Below are 15,261 nucleotides of genomic sequence, written 5' to 3' on the forward strand. Positions count from 1 at the left end.
ACATCACAGTTACAGTGTTTCGATGAAATCATAAATGCAAATAAACACAGACAAACTCACGCGGTAAGTCATTCATGAAACCATTTTGGGAAATGGTGGTTGGTGATTTTACAGAGGAGCTGTGCATCCAACAGTTCCACATGACACGCTCAACTTTTGATTAACTGCGTCAGGCTATGGGCTGTGGCACAGAGCCCAAGGCAGCCATTGGTATCCGGTTGTTGGTCACGTGACTCATTTAATTGAGAAAAAGAAAAAATGGTCTTTCCATTGCAGTTTTGCGAATTATGTCAAAAACCACCTTCTCCAAGCACAAAAACGTTTTTTCAATCCAAATCTAATTTACCCAATTTAATAGTTAATGGAAAGGCAGCTACTCCTGCCAATCAGGGGTGAGCCTGTTGGAACGCCACATACCTACAACTTGAAAGCATATACTTTTATTGAGGCATCTGATTGGTCAGTTAAAAACTAGAATAACTTGCAGAAAAAAATATATGGAAAAAAATTAGGATTATCAAGAACAAGTTAAAAAGGCTATTAGATCAAAAATGTATATTCTAACAAATAGAATGACTGACTGAGAAACAGCTGTTTCTTTCTCTATAGAAGTCTGTGGGATTTTTTCTTCTTGGAACCAGCGACTACTTCCTGTTTGGAACGCCAGGGGGGAGGAGTCACTCGGTCCAGTTCTCATATAGAGTCAGTAGTAATATCTGAAGTAAAAAAATATTGTAAACTGAAAATTGATTACAAATTATTTTACATTTAAATGAAAACTGATGTTCTAAAAATAAGTCATGTGAATTTTATTTTTATTTTTTTGCTAAAAATTGGGGAAACTTTTATCTTCAGTCAGCTAAGTCCAAAACTGTCACTGACTGAAGATGGGGTAAAAAAATAATCAACACTTCAAATTTATTAAATTCAGTAGTTTGAGGGTAACATTAACCAAAATATTATTCTAAAGGGATTTAGCACAGGTCCAAAAATACTAAGCTGGAACTTTAATTATTTTTACCATCAAAAACTAACAAAAAGGAGGTTTTTGAACATCAGATAAAGAAGTTCAGCCCTGCTCAGACATCCTCCCTCGACCTTTACTTATTTTGGATGCAAAAATGATCCCAGAGAAAACCTCCTTCCAAAGACTTTGGGGAACGTTTTAATAAATGATCTTGATCTGTTCTGTGTTTGTGGTGCTTTTCTGTCCCTGCGGTTAAATCTGCATCAAAGTGGCGTCTTCGTGCTGCGTTAATCTGTGTGGCCGTTTGCGGCCGGGAAAGCCGGGTCATTGTCCAACAATCGAAAGTAAAAAAAATAAAAAAGTTGCTCTGAATGCTAAGCTGCATCTGAGCCTGACTGCTGACACGAGCTGATAATCAGATTTACTTCCCCGAATCCTCTGGACTCCACAATGCACCCCACTGTGGCGGTCCCCCGCTCTGCCTCTCGCCAGCATCCCGGCCCCGCATCCTCCCCTGCAGCAAAGCTAATTACACCCCGCAGAAACAGAAATCTCCATGATTTAAAGAGTCGCTCTTTTTCAGAGGTTTAACCTTGTTAGGCCGTGAGCCTGGCTTTCTTGTGAAGAATTCTCTGTTCCTGTGGGCTCGCGGACATAGACACACTTCTGTCTCTGCTCGTATTCATCTGCCTGTCACAGGGTTCACTCACAGGCACTGTAATTAAGCGTGTGCATGTGTGCCTGCACCACAGCTTATGCATACTAGTGTGTTTGTGTGTGTTTAGAGGTGAGGGGGCGGAGGGGGTCGAAGAAGCGCACGCAAGGCTGTCCTCCACGGGCCATCTGGGACTAACTAATAGACTTCCTACATTCATGGAGCAGCACTTGTTGTACATCTCAATCACGGAGCTGTTGACCACAAACAGGCCTGTAATGACATTAGACAGGTCTGGCTGTGTGAGGACAGCGTGTGGGCTGCCTGACGCCAGGAGGTCAGCCTGTTTCCTGGAGGGGGGTGGCAATGGTTTGGGTGTCTGCAGAAATTGCAGACCTTTCTACTGTCACTGCTGGAAGGCCTGGCTTTGCGACAGTAAGTGATAATTTGTTCTAGTTAGATAGAACTCCATTCTTTTGATAAAACATTCTTCTTCCTATTGTTATGCATTTCTGTAGTTCCATTCTTGGTGGTTTTTATTTATTAATCAAAATGTTTTAGAGCAAAACCATCTATAAATGTCTAAGCTCAGTCTCTTACTTTTCTGTCATTCCTCAATTTCCATTTTCAATCTGACTTGTAGTTTTTATAGAGCTGATCCCTAATTTTACGTGGGGGCGGGGCTTTGAGCCCATTTGCTAATGGGAAATGATTGACATCGGGTGACAGAGGTTATGATTATGTCATTTGTCATTCCTCCTCTGATGTACCAAACTTGCCATCCATCGCATCCATATATCCATCTTCTTAACCCGCTGACACCTTTCAAGGTCACGGTGTTAGCGGAACCCGGCTCTCGGCTGCTTTTGGGCGTTGGTGGGGTACACCCTGGACAAGTCACCAGTCTGACGCAGGGTACACGATAACTGTTACACAGTCACACGTGCGCACATAAAGACACTTTAGAGTAACCAATTAACATATAAAGCATGTTTTTGGACTGTGGGAAGAAGCCGGAGTGGTTAGAGAAAACCCAAACACAGAAGTGTTGCAGCCAGGATTTAAAACCAGGGTCTTCTCGCTAGAAGAACGGTGATTGATTCTTAATCCGCTCTGGAGGCTCTGAGGGTCCGAACAGGGAAGTAAACCCCAAAGGAAGATCCGCCAACGGCCCTGGGGAGGATCTCTCCTGCGTTTTCTGACTAAGGTCAGAAAGAGAGAAGTTATTGTAGGAAAGGTTCAACATAGACTAAACATAAACAGCCTTTTTTAAACTGCAAAATAAAACAAAAAGTGAACAAATGTTTGTCTGTTGGGCCGCTTAAGTGAATCGTGCTGCTGCTTTTATTTTTTTCCGTCTTCATGTTGCGTGACAGGAACACCAACATGTTAACCTTGTCAGATTTCACCGAGGAGCTTAACGGGGTGACGATGTTTCCAGACGCACTGAATACACGCCCCGATGGAGTGCTGGTAGCGCATACAGACATATTTTCTTGCCACTTTCGACAGAAGTGCTGCGCGCCCCCCGACGTCCGGACCCTGTGCGGTCCGGGCGCGGCTGCCTCTGGATCCTGGTGTCTCCGTGCTGCCCCCGCAACAAAGGGCCCCACAACGGTGGGGGACGACGTCTGCCACTCCAGCGGGGGAATCGAGTGGGAGCGACGCCGCGCCCGCCCACCACAGAGAACCTAAACGAAACCTAGCATACATTGTGCCCAGGGTGTCAAACACATGTCCATTAACCGCATGAGAATCCAAAATTATTAGCAAAGATGAATGTGTTTATAGTTGAAATAACACAGCATATGCAGTCCTGTAACTTAAAAAAAACAAAAAGAAACGTGCAGTGGTGTGATGCGGTTATCTTCACACCCCAACTTCTCGCTGTCAGGCGAGATGTTAACCACTGCACCACAGTGCAGCCCCTACTTTACGCCAGATACTTGTTTTTTATTGAGGTTCTCAGTATTTCTTCAAATTTACAAATTTTTGGGATGGAAAAACTGAACATTTTCAGGAGGAAATAATCCAAAACATCAGTGACGTTGGTCTTGTTTATTGTTTAATTTAACCAGGAAGTTGACAGAAAAACGTGTGTGACATTGTTTAAAGTGATAAATATAATTTTTATTTTTTAAAACTTTATTATTATCTGTTATGCTTTGTTGATTATAACCTCTTGTTCTAAATAAAGTTTAAAATGATGGTGTTTAAATACATGTTATTTAAATTTCATATATCTGTAAAAAGCAACGCAATTATAGCAACCAGTCGAACATAGTACATTGAATTGTAAAAATTTTGGTTTGGTCTTTTTCATTTATTGATCTTGATTCGTGAATCAAATTGGATCATCCTCCAAGTAAGGATACACAGTCCTACTACAGAGTTTATATATATATTGGTATATCTATATTTTTTTGTTGGTGGTGATTTTATGAAGGAAGGAGTGAACCTTAGTGCAGAAAAGGTTAAAATACTGCAGAATTTCCACTGCCTGGGATTGAACTCTGCTCAAAAAGATGAGAAACGTTTCCCCCCGTCTACCAGGGACCACCTTCAGAACTTTGAGCGACTATTATCTTATTCTTTTTTTTGCCTGAGCGTAGTCTTCGTTTCTTCTGCAGAAGCTGGTTTTAGTCCTACAAAGCCTTCTTCCGCCCCCCTTTTCAGTCTGAGTGACAGGTGATGATGAGGAAGAGGCAGCAGGGGAGGAAGAGGAGCAACCCCCCCATCACCTCTTATTGTGTTGCAACTTTTCCCTTTTTACATTATGAGAATAAAGATCTTTAAACCGGGATTCTGCGGCGATGGGGGAGGGACTTAAAGCTGATCCTCCTTTTGGGAGCCATAGCCTCAGCCAGTTTACGTGTTCAATATTTATCTCCTTTTACCTCTGAACCAGGATCTGTTTTAGCCCCTTTTCAACAAACCTTTGCCTCCTTTTGATTCTCAGCTGAGAGAATCAAAGGTGAGGGTGCTAGTCTGTTTAGTTGACACTAGGGGGCAGTGGCTGCAGCATGCTCTTTGTAAATGTCATCATTAAGGATTCAGCTTCAAACTTTTACATTTTTAAATATCTAAAACGATGGTCTGGGCTTTATACAATGCAAATACAATACAATAGCAAAGCACTGTAATTTATTGTTTTTTTTTTACTTTTATGTTTTTTTTCTTTACTATTAAGAAACATAAAACCGGTTCTTTAATAAAAAGTATCAGTGAAGATCAAAATATCAGTTGGAAAAAAAACTTATGCCAATAATAAAATAATAATAATAATTAAAAAAAATAGCTTGTATATTTTCATTTATATACTTTAAACTTTAAGTTCTGCTTGCCTCTTTATGATTTAATAGGTTTAAAATGTTTTCTGTATACATTTTCAGAGCATTTTATCATTTTTGCCCCTTCAATGTGTTTTTTTCCTTAGATTTTTCTTAATTCGTTTTGCTCTAATATTATACATTTATTTCAAGTTTCTGATTTTAATCATAACTATTTTAATAAATCTCTTTATCAAAATATTTAATATCATTCATTTCATGTTACATTTAAATTATCGTATAGGATGTTAGAGTTTTGTCTTTTATTTTGAAAAGTTTGTAATTAAAACATTTATTTAATGCTGTTTAAATATTAACATTATCACAAATTTAGCTTTTTCTTTACACATAACAATAATGTTCCTTTTGATCCAGAAAAGAAGGTAGAATTATTTATATTTTTGTATTTTGGTCAGGTCCGGGATGGCTCTCTTAGGCGTCCCACTGTGTGTCCACGGTTCCTGTCCCACATGAAGGTTCCTGCTGGAGAAGACCTTCACACTTTGCGTTTTCTGAACTCCATCTCCATGCAGCAGCTTCCATCCGAGGAGGAGATGTTTCACCTCGCGTCCACAAAGACCCAAAGTCCTGAAGGTGAGCCGTTCTGAGCCATCTTCTTCTCTCTGGGTCCCAGTTTGGTTGAACATTCATGTGGTGGGGAAGAGCTCACAGCGCCGCCCTGCTGGAGGTCTGGAGCACACATACGCTGTGAAGGCATCTTCATCCTCCCTCACCTCGGCTCCACAGCAGGACACCTCCTTCTTTGAGAGTTCAGAGCAGGCAGGGGAACATTTCTCAGCACAAAAGTCGTGTTCTAATTATTCCACCATATGCTGTTTGGCTCCCCTCACAATCATCCCTGACCCTCCTCCCTGCAGAGACATGCTGTGCCCTGTGCTGCGCTTTGCACTCTGACACATGTCATTCATATGCACACACACATTCAAGTGCATGTGTGTGTGTCCGTGACAGATGGGGGTTTTGTTTCAGGAGTCAGTGCAGAAATGTGCAGGAGTGTGCTGGCTGGTCCCAGGAAACAAGAGCGGTCACCCCCTCCTCCAACACACTTACAGGAGTCGGGGTGAACTTGAAAGAGTGAAAGAAAAATCTTTCGTTTTTCTGTAAATAAGAAAACTTCCTCCTGAAATGTTCACTCAAAGAACGCTTTCCCTTTTAGACATTTTTGTTGTTTGTTGGTCTCTTATTATCCACCTGCAGAACCTGAGGGACTTAAAGCCTAATGGAACCGTACGGGTGCTGTTAGGTTGTCTGGGCCTGTGAAGGGTCGTGAAGAGGGGCAACCGCATTTTAAGGGGAGCACAGGTGTGTCCTGCATATCCCTTGTGACTCATCCGGTCACCTCAAGGGAGGTCATGAAAATTGAACGTAGCATTGTTGCGTGTGGTAAATGTATCGTGAAATATGTGGTAGGGTAATGCAAGTGGAACGCACTTATGACGTAAAGGCGATGCTGTCGTACAGTGCCCTTATACTACAATCTAGTCATTAACAGCACTAACGGGCTTTCTTGCAAGTTGAAAAAAAAAGAAAGTATGTCTACGCCTGCATCTCACCTACTTCACCCCTATTAACCCCAGAGGCTACTGATACAACGGGACAACAGGCATGTGACACCAGTGACGTGCAGTCAGGAGAGGCAGCTGAGGCTGTGCCTCACCTGTCATTATGGGAAGAAAAGAGAAAAAATAAATTCAATTATTATATTTAATCAGTAATTTGTGCTTTGCAGTCATTTTCCATTTAAATGTACCATTTTTGGGTGTTTTTTCTTTTCAAAATCGCTGAATTTCCGCATTTGCCGTTCAGATACTAAGAAGTGACGTGCGATGAGGCACCAGCCCGCTGAGGCTCACCTTGGATTGCGCAATACCTATGCAGTCAGACGGTGCTGCTGTCTCTCTGTATGTCGGTTCAATCACTTGTACTATATGAGCTGAGTTTTCATAATTTAGCAGATGTATATGATGTACAGTGTTTGTTTTTTATAAATAACTGTATGTGAGGGACGTGTTTCTTGTGCTGAGCGCTAAACGCCGGCAAAAAAGCCGCTGGGTGAGGCCAGCAGTTCTCGTGCCTCATGTTAGGGGGCGCCGGTGAGCCCTGAGATTATGACGCTAAAAAACAATAGAATAAGTGATAGCAAGCGGCAAGTCATTTTCTTCAGAAGGAGCGGCGAATGGACTTTATTTACAAGTAAAGGTGCGACGATAATAAGGTTTGTGCCTTTTTCTATGCTGCAGTTTGTATATGAAAAAACATGTTGAAATGATATTTTAAACAAAACACGTTAACTGTTGTCAATCAAATGGTGAACAAGTTACTCAGTATGTTTTTTCCCCCCAACTTTATTGAACAAAGTATTAACATACAAAATCCAGCATCAATGAATCAGATAGAACATCAGCAGTGGTAGTCAATGTCATCAATCCAAACTTATTGAATCATCTCAAGGAAAAAAAAAAAATTATCAGAAATATATCCAAAATAGAATTTGCTGATAGACAAAAAAAGTATCTTAAAATATATAAAAGGGGATTACAAGATAATAATAATATTTACAATACAAAGTTTTCTTAGAGGGGATTACCTATCAAACAAAAAAGCACAAATTGTTTCAGTCTTACTTGTTTTGGGTGTGTTAATTTTTTTAATATAGTCGTAAAACTGGAGAAACTCTATCTTAAAAATGGTGAAATTGGGAGTTGTTTTTTTTATTCTGCACTTATGCATGTAAAATTTGGAATGGAGAAGTAACAAATTAATACTTTTTTCTACTTTTGTAACATCCGAATTAAAATATGAGACTATTTGTTTCAAATTTAAAACAATGTTACAGTTAAATTTGCTGTTTACAAAGCATTCTAATTGGTTCCAAAATTCACGGGAAAATTTACAAAAGTATAAAAGATGAAGAACTGATTCAGGGAAGTTACTCAGTATGGTTCATATGTTTGTAAATCTGACTGATGACGTCAGTGCCTCACCAGCCGTTAACCTCACCGCACGTCACTGTGTGACACGCACTGCAGAGCACGGGTTATTGAATGCATTTGTAGTCCATGGTGTTCACACTGGACAAGCAGGGAGGGGCTTCTTCTTTGTTTTCTCTTTTTGCTGTTTACTAGTGCATGTTCATTACCTACAGTTGGAAGAGGTTTGGTGTGAAATGTCAAAGTGGGGCAAATCTGGTGAATCTTGATCCAGACCTTTTTCTTTCCCAGCTCTATTCCGATATGTGAAAGACTTGGTGTCATACAGAGCGGTCTACAGTCTTGATATTTTGTGCTTGCCATCTGCGTGCCCCTTACACCTTTGCCCGTTTTTCACCTGCAGACAGTTCGTATCCACCTGTAAGGGCAGTTGTCACTAAGGCTTCAGCTCAAAGTCTTAACTAAGGTTTGTGAATTCCACTTTAGGCTCTTCCAATAGACCAAAGGCTACATGGTTTTTACAAGTCGTCTATATCCTGAAGCTGCAGAGCCACCACCAAAATGTTTCCCCATGACTCTAATGTCTTACTTCTGAAATGCTGTGATAGTTGAGTTTACGTGTAAAGAGACACACGCTTTACAGAAAGTTGTTTAGCTTCTTTGCTACATAGACATTTTCTCCAGACGTTTTGGAGAAAAGATGTTTTCAAATATGAGAGAATCAGCCGTTCCTGAAACTCCTGACTTTTGACGGTGAAGGTTCTCATTTATTCAGGTGACGTTGTCCTGAAATTACGTCATGGCTTCTAGACTCAAAATGTTCCGTCTTGAAAAATGATCATGACGGTTTTTATACAACACCGTAATACCAGTTACAGCGGTACTGGTACCAGCTTGGCATGGAGTTTCTGTATCCATCCCCGCTGATTCATTTTCTGTTCTTCTTTACTTAGAAGCAGGTCTTTTAGTTTCACTTCGTCAGGCAGTCCTTCTTTAATCTATCAGGTGACATGAATCTGAGCTGAACTCAACTTGAAAAAAAAAAAAAACAATGAAAGGAGTTCATTCATGAGAGACCAAACCAGTTTGGACAACTTCTTCTTTCTAATTTTCTCATTAGAAAAACTGTATTTGGTAGGTAAATTCCACCTAAGATCAACTTTTATGTTATGATCCAAAAGTGACAAATATGCAAGAAAAGCTCAACCGTTCCCTCCACCAGAGCATCGTTCACTGACACCTTTAGGTTGTGAATATTGAGTTGGGAAACAGGCAGCTGCTGCAGCGGGGGCCGATTTCTCGCCGCTTTTGTTGGCAGGGCGGTCTGCTCAGCAGGGAGACGAGTGTTTGCAGCCGAGTGAAGGAAGTGGGAAAGAAAATGTCACTGGCACATTTCGGAAGTCTGCTGGAGCTCAAAATGCCTCTTTGCTTGCGTACTGATGGATTCGTTTTTTTTTCTGTTTTCTCTTCTTTTAGGGCTCTTCTATACCAAAGATGGCAGAGAGCAGAAGGCTACAGGCAGTCCTTTTCTGCCTGAAGGAAGGCGTTCTGCTGCCGGCCTCTGTGTCCAAATTCCCACTACTCCACCTCCATCCCGCTTTCGTTCAACTCCTCCCCAAAAAAGTACACCTCCTCCTGACTCTGGCAACTCCGTTCCAACTCCTGTTTCCTCCCACCTTCCTTGCACCTGTTCTCCACGGAGAACGGATGAATCGCTGAACGAGAAGGAGGAGGTTCTACAGCCCGCCCCGGTGAAACTGGACTCTGAGCTCAGCTTGGGACCTGCAGGACTGTCACCGTCCTCCCTCTCACAGGGGTCTTTCTCACTGTCAAGCCGTCCACTCTCCAGCTTGTTCAGCTGCAGCACTGACCTCTGCAGCAGCAGACACAGCCGTCTGAGTGGAAACACTGCCGGTAAACCGAATCAATGACACACTCCTATGCAGTCACCTGGAAAGACACGACACCCAGGTGGTGTCCGAGTTCCCTCACTACTTAGTGCAGTATAAAGGGCGCCTGAATCTGTATTTCGAAAATCCAGTCTCCTAATAATTTCCCAGAAGTCTTTGTGAAAGACCATTGGGTTTTGATGCACACTAGATTGGCAAATATAGACCACAATGCATTGAGTTTGAACAATTTTTCATGTGAAAAAGTGTATTTTAATTTATTTAGGCTTCCATGTTTGCATCACTGGAACAGAGTGGATTAATAGTCATCGTTAAATGTTGATATTTATTAAGTTTTTACTTCATTAAGGTCGGCTAATATTTACAACAATGCATTGCACTTGAAAAATTTGCTTAAGGTTGTGGCCCATCGTGTTTTCTACGTAACAAATGTCTGCTCGATTGCAACGATTTGAATAAAGACATACTCAGAATTGCAATTTTGAGCTTAATTTTCTGTATTTATCGTCGGAGAAATGCCACAAGAACATGTTAAACACAACAAAAACAGCATTTTCATCCAAATGGGTCCATTAAGGTCTCAGGGATCCAGTTCAACGTCACAATTGTACACTTGTCTGCAGCGCCCCGATTACAACTTCATCTGATAAGATGCAGCTGCTTTCTGGTTGAGATTGACGCGTTTGAGGTTTTCTTCTGACACTTCTTGTCTTTTTAATGCAGATTTCACGGATTCAGATCCAGAAGACGCCTTTAGCTTCTCTTCAGATCAGCTGGTGAAGCAAGTTTCTCTGGCCTCTGATCCTCTAACGGGATCGAGCCGTCATCTGTCCTGTCACAGCCTCTCAGCCGCCTCCACTCCTCTCGCTGAGTCTGTTTATCACCCAGAACCACCCTCCCCGGTCTCAAGGCAGGGGATCGATTCTGCTGTGGACGAACCTCAAACGAGCTGCAGGAGCTTTGGAAAAGCAGATGTCGACCCAGAAACACCTGTAGAAGCTTCCCCTGGAACCTGTGCAACCCCTTCTTCCACCGCTCCCTGCCTTAGTCCAGAGAGGACCACTCCCTATTCCAGACTAGAGATGACCTTTTCTCCTTCAGGATCTCGTCTGGGGTCCCACCGCTGGCCCGTCCTGCCCCCCATCAGAGGTAAGACCCGGAAAATGGTTGAATATCCAAACTCTGGACAAAGAATTGATCAGGCAGAGTTATCGAAGCCTACATTCACGGGGAGGCCTTCGGACCCCCCCATCATCACTTTATGAAAGAATTGCTGTCAGCTTGTTTTTCCCACTCCCTCCCACCACGTTTGGTATAACGCTGAAAGCTTTTCTCTTTCCCCTAAATCAGGAGCAGAAAGGAGTGCTTTTGATGAAAAGCTGGTTGCGTTTGATTCCCCGTACAAAGGCGTGAGGCCCCAACAATAGAGTCCCCACCTCGTGTGCCGTTCCCCCTTATTCTGGGTACCCCAGCGCTTTCACTATTCTCTGAGCTTTTGGAGGGAAACCTGTAGCTGATGGTCATGAATCCGCACTGCCCAGTGCTCGCTGACGGCACAACGCTGGACTGAACCTCCACAATAGAATACCTTCCAGGCTTTCCAGCAGCCGCTAATTTACCGTTCCCAATGGGCATAAAGGACAGGGCCACTGACATCTGACTTCTCCAGGAACTTTACCAAAGAAAGCAAACAATGTGGAAATTGTGCAGGGATTTGGTCCTGCCTGTAAGAGGCATCCACTGTTCTCAGCGTGGTGCTGTACTGCAGGGGGGAGGGGGGGGAGGCTGTATTGGAGCATGCTGTTCTCTTCTGAACAGACTCGGAGCAAGTGTCACCAGTTCATTTATTTTATCACAGATGGAGGCAGCTCAAGTTCAATGTAGTCTCAGTGTGGCAGCGTGTAAAGAATGAAAAATGATTCTGGGTTCTTACACGTTCCCTCTTAGTTTAGACATTAGTTCTGTCAGTTCTGGTCATCATCAAATAAGTGACAGAAAGGCTCCACTCCAGTGTGCAGACAGCTGAGGAGTTTGTTCACCTAAAAAACACAAAAATGTTCATCTTTAACCATAACCCTTTAACACAGGAGCTTTAGCTCTGGAGTTCTTTGAATTGTCATAACTCCTCATCTGTTTATGCAATAAACTTAAATCTGCTCATTCTGACACAGGGAATTTCTTTGGAATTACATTAACTGAATGAACAGTAGAAGAGTTACAGTACTTCAAAGAGCGTGTGTTATTTTGCTTTTGCCATTCATTCATCTTCTTATGAACATTTGCCAATTTTCTATAAATCCTTCCTACCCCTGAAATGTTCCTACTAGCATTTACTGCACATGTGCAGACTGAAATTACATCAGCTCTAAAAGCTGCACTCTTTACATTATTTTGGGTCAAAACCGATAGAAAAACCTATTGCCCCTCCGTGAACCGCCACTGTAATGTGGTGAAGGGGTTTGAGGAATTGATCCCAGGAACTAAGCAGTCTGGGACGTGGATCACTCTTCCGTGAGCCTACAACCTGTAGGAGAGCTCAACAGGGGCCGGTGCAATGTGGTTTCGGTGGCAGTTGAAGGCTGGTACCTCTGCGGCCCAAACCCGGGTAATGGAACTTGGTGGCTTGGGCATCTGATCCAGATGCCTCCCTGGGGACGTGTTCCGGGCATGAGGCCCCAGGGAAGACCCAAGACTCGCTGGAGAGACTACATCTCTCAGCTGGACTGGGAATGCTCGGGGTCCCCCCAGAGGCACTGGAGGACGTGGCCGGGGAGAGGAAGTCTGGGCTTCTTTGCTTGGACTGCTGCCCCCCCCAAGACCCGGTCCCCTATGAGCGGAAGACAATAGATGGATGGAAGAAGCAATTCAGCTGCAAATATTGTGACTAAAATTTATATTCTGTTGCCCTCCTTAAAGAGACCAACCACAGACTTTTCATTTAATTCACCTTCCAGGTACATAAAGTAAAACAATTTTTCCCAAATGGGTTGTGTCCGCATTTTGTATAGCTGTCCGAATCTACAAATCCAAAATCCAGTGCCCAAGAAATTCACCAGACAAGCTAGTGTACATCAATGCTCACTAGATTGGTGACTATAGACCACAATGCATTGCGTTTGAACAATTTTTGTGACAAAGAAATACTTTCATTTGTTTTTTTATAAACCCTGTACACTTTAATCATCAAAACATAGTGAATTCGTAAATAATCTTTGTAAAATGTTTATATTCATTAGATTTTCACTTTGTTAAATTGGTGACATCACATTAGTCGTTTAAAAAAAAAAGAGAGTAGTGAACACGATGTTTGAATTGCTTTTAAAATCCAGGGCCCTAGATGGTCCCGCACTATATAGTTATTTTTTTAATAGTTAGAGTAGGGAGTGAATTTGGACATAGCCCAAGACCAACTTTTCTACTGTGTATTCATTGAAAACTGGTATTTAGAAATATTCTAAAGAAACATTTTATTTTGAAAGACCACAGGTCTTTCACATAAACTAATGACTGAAACTCTTCATCTTTTCACCCTTCAGCGACCCATCAGATGTTTTTCTCAGACCTCTTGCAGTCACAGATTGACCTCAAACTGGCCTGTTTTGTGCAACACTGCTTTGGGGGGGTCAACTGTCCCTGACAATGAGGGAAGGCCTGGTCTGGCTTGGCCCGGCCCGGCCTCTCGGCCTGGCACTGGCAGCAGAATAAGAGGAGTGCAGGCACACAGAGGAGGCGTTGTCTTCCCTTCACTCTGTCAAATCGAACCCACCCCCCACCCCCCCCCAGCGCTACCCTTAACCTCCCCGAAAAAACGTGCGCAGCCTCAATGGCCGCGAATGACAGCCCGGTTGACAGCAGCAATATGCTTTGAAGTGGCGAGTCAAGTCCTTCCATTGTCTCTCCCCGAGCGGAGTGCCGAGCTGCTCAAGTGCACAATAGTGCAGTGGTGCGTGCGCGCCATTGTTCACATACTTGAAGGTGTTTACATTCATACTCGTCCATGAGGAGCTGAGTTTGCTTTTTCCTTCTGGAGCCTCTGTATATATTATCCCTTTGTTGATGCCAAGCTGTTCTGCATTTCTAATGTGAGAAAAGCCTCAACGAGTCCTTTTCAGGTCGATGACCAAACACCAACCGGGGAAATGGTTTCACCCACTAATCCTCTGGTTCTTAACACAGGCGGTATTCCATCATTAGCCGGGCCGTTTCTCTCCGTGAGCTGTGAAGTAATGAAAGTAGTTACTCTTACATGGAGTAATTACAAAGGGCAGTTTCCTTTGCCCTTTGTCTGTAGGTGAACTGTAGTTTCTAGGACGGTACCTCTGTTTCCACACTGCTTCCAAACCAGACGGTCTTGATGGGAGTCATCCATTTGTCAGTTGTGACACTACGCAGAAAAGGCTGTTAGTTGGTGTAAGTCTGCAATTAACTATGCAACTGCGAAATAGTGAGGAAACCGTGTCCTTTGGGAAAAACCTGATTACGGGCTCGGTGCTTCAAGAATTTCTTTAACAGAACCTAAATTATATTCAAATAAATCTAAAAAGTTCCCATTGAAAACATTGAAGAACACACAAAAGTAGCTAACAAAATGTAGTTATAAAGTTTGCAAAATGTTCTGAGAAATATGAGACATAATATCCACACTTAAATGAGCTTTCCAGAGTTGACCAACTTAACATGGATTTATCTAGGAAGGGATGGAATAAGTAGAACAACTGCAGGCCTCAATTTGACTGAGTTAAGGGTTCACATGTGTGCACAAGAAACCCAAGACTGAACAAAAATTGTCCAGTTAAATAAATAACGCAATAAGAAAGAAGCTCTGAAGCAAAGAGAATGACAAAAAATAATATTTAAAATATCTTCCAAATGTTTTGAGAAAAACCGATGACTGACCAAGCAAATGGGGTTTTAAAAAACTATTTCCGTCAGGTTCTGCGGCAGGAAAACGCAAGTTGGTCAAAGATTTCATTCGGTTAAGGCACACGTGTCATACTCAAGGCCCGGGGGCCAAATGTGGCCCGCGAGAGCATAAAAGTTTGTAATTTCTTTAAAAAAAAAAAAATCTTTAGTTGAATACATACTTTTTATGTGTAGCTGCTGTTGTAATTAATCAATGTTTGCAGCTCTTATGTGTGTGTGCAGACAAATTGTTGTCATCAAACCATCAGCTGGATGCAAGGCTGCGTGCAGCCTTTTTTTTGTAAAATGTAACACGTGTAATACATGATCTTTCTATCTCAGTTTTATGTTCTTTTTCTTTGTTCACTTGGACAGTTTGATCCTTCATTAATGGAGTTATATGGCTTTTAATAAGCTTTCAAAATTTAAAAGGATTTCTGCTAGAGTAACAAGCAAACATATGTTTTCTATGCAACTGTAATTGTCACTTTAAAAAGTTGGAATAAATAAATAATGAGTTTTTTTTAACATTAAGGAGTAGTCACAT

General features: G+C 42.2%; 1 protein-coding gene across 2 annotated transcripts in view; it reads left to right on the top strand.

Annotated features, from left to right (window-relative positions):
- The window catches only part of LOC101163941 (mucin-17), an 89,773-nt gene that overhangs the window by 19,299 nt on the left and 55,213 nt on the right, over window positions 1-15,261 (top strand). For both annotated transcript variants that reach the window (XM_023952500.1, XM_023952499.1), the window contains 3 exons: window positions 5,368-5,545; window positions 9,379-9,816; window positions 10,536-10,961. In XM_023952500.1, the coding sequence (XP_023808268.1) occupies window positions 5,368-5,545; window positions 9,379-9,816; window positions 10,536-10,961 (1,042 nt within the window). The remainder of the gene's footprint in view (window positions 1-5,367; window positions 5,546-9,378; window positions 9,817-10,535; window positions 10,962-15,261) is intronic.

The sequence above is a fragment of the Oryzias latipes genome, chromosome 23 (genome assembly GCF_002234675.1).
Source record: "Oryzias latipes chromosome 23, ASM223467v1".
In the NCBI taxonomy this organism is placed as follows: Eukaryota; Metazoa; Chordata; class Actinopteri; order Beloniformes; family Adrianichthyidae; genus Oryzias; species Oryzias latipes.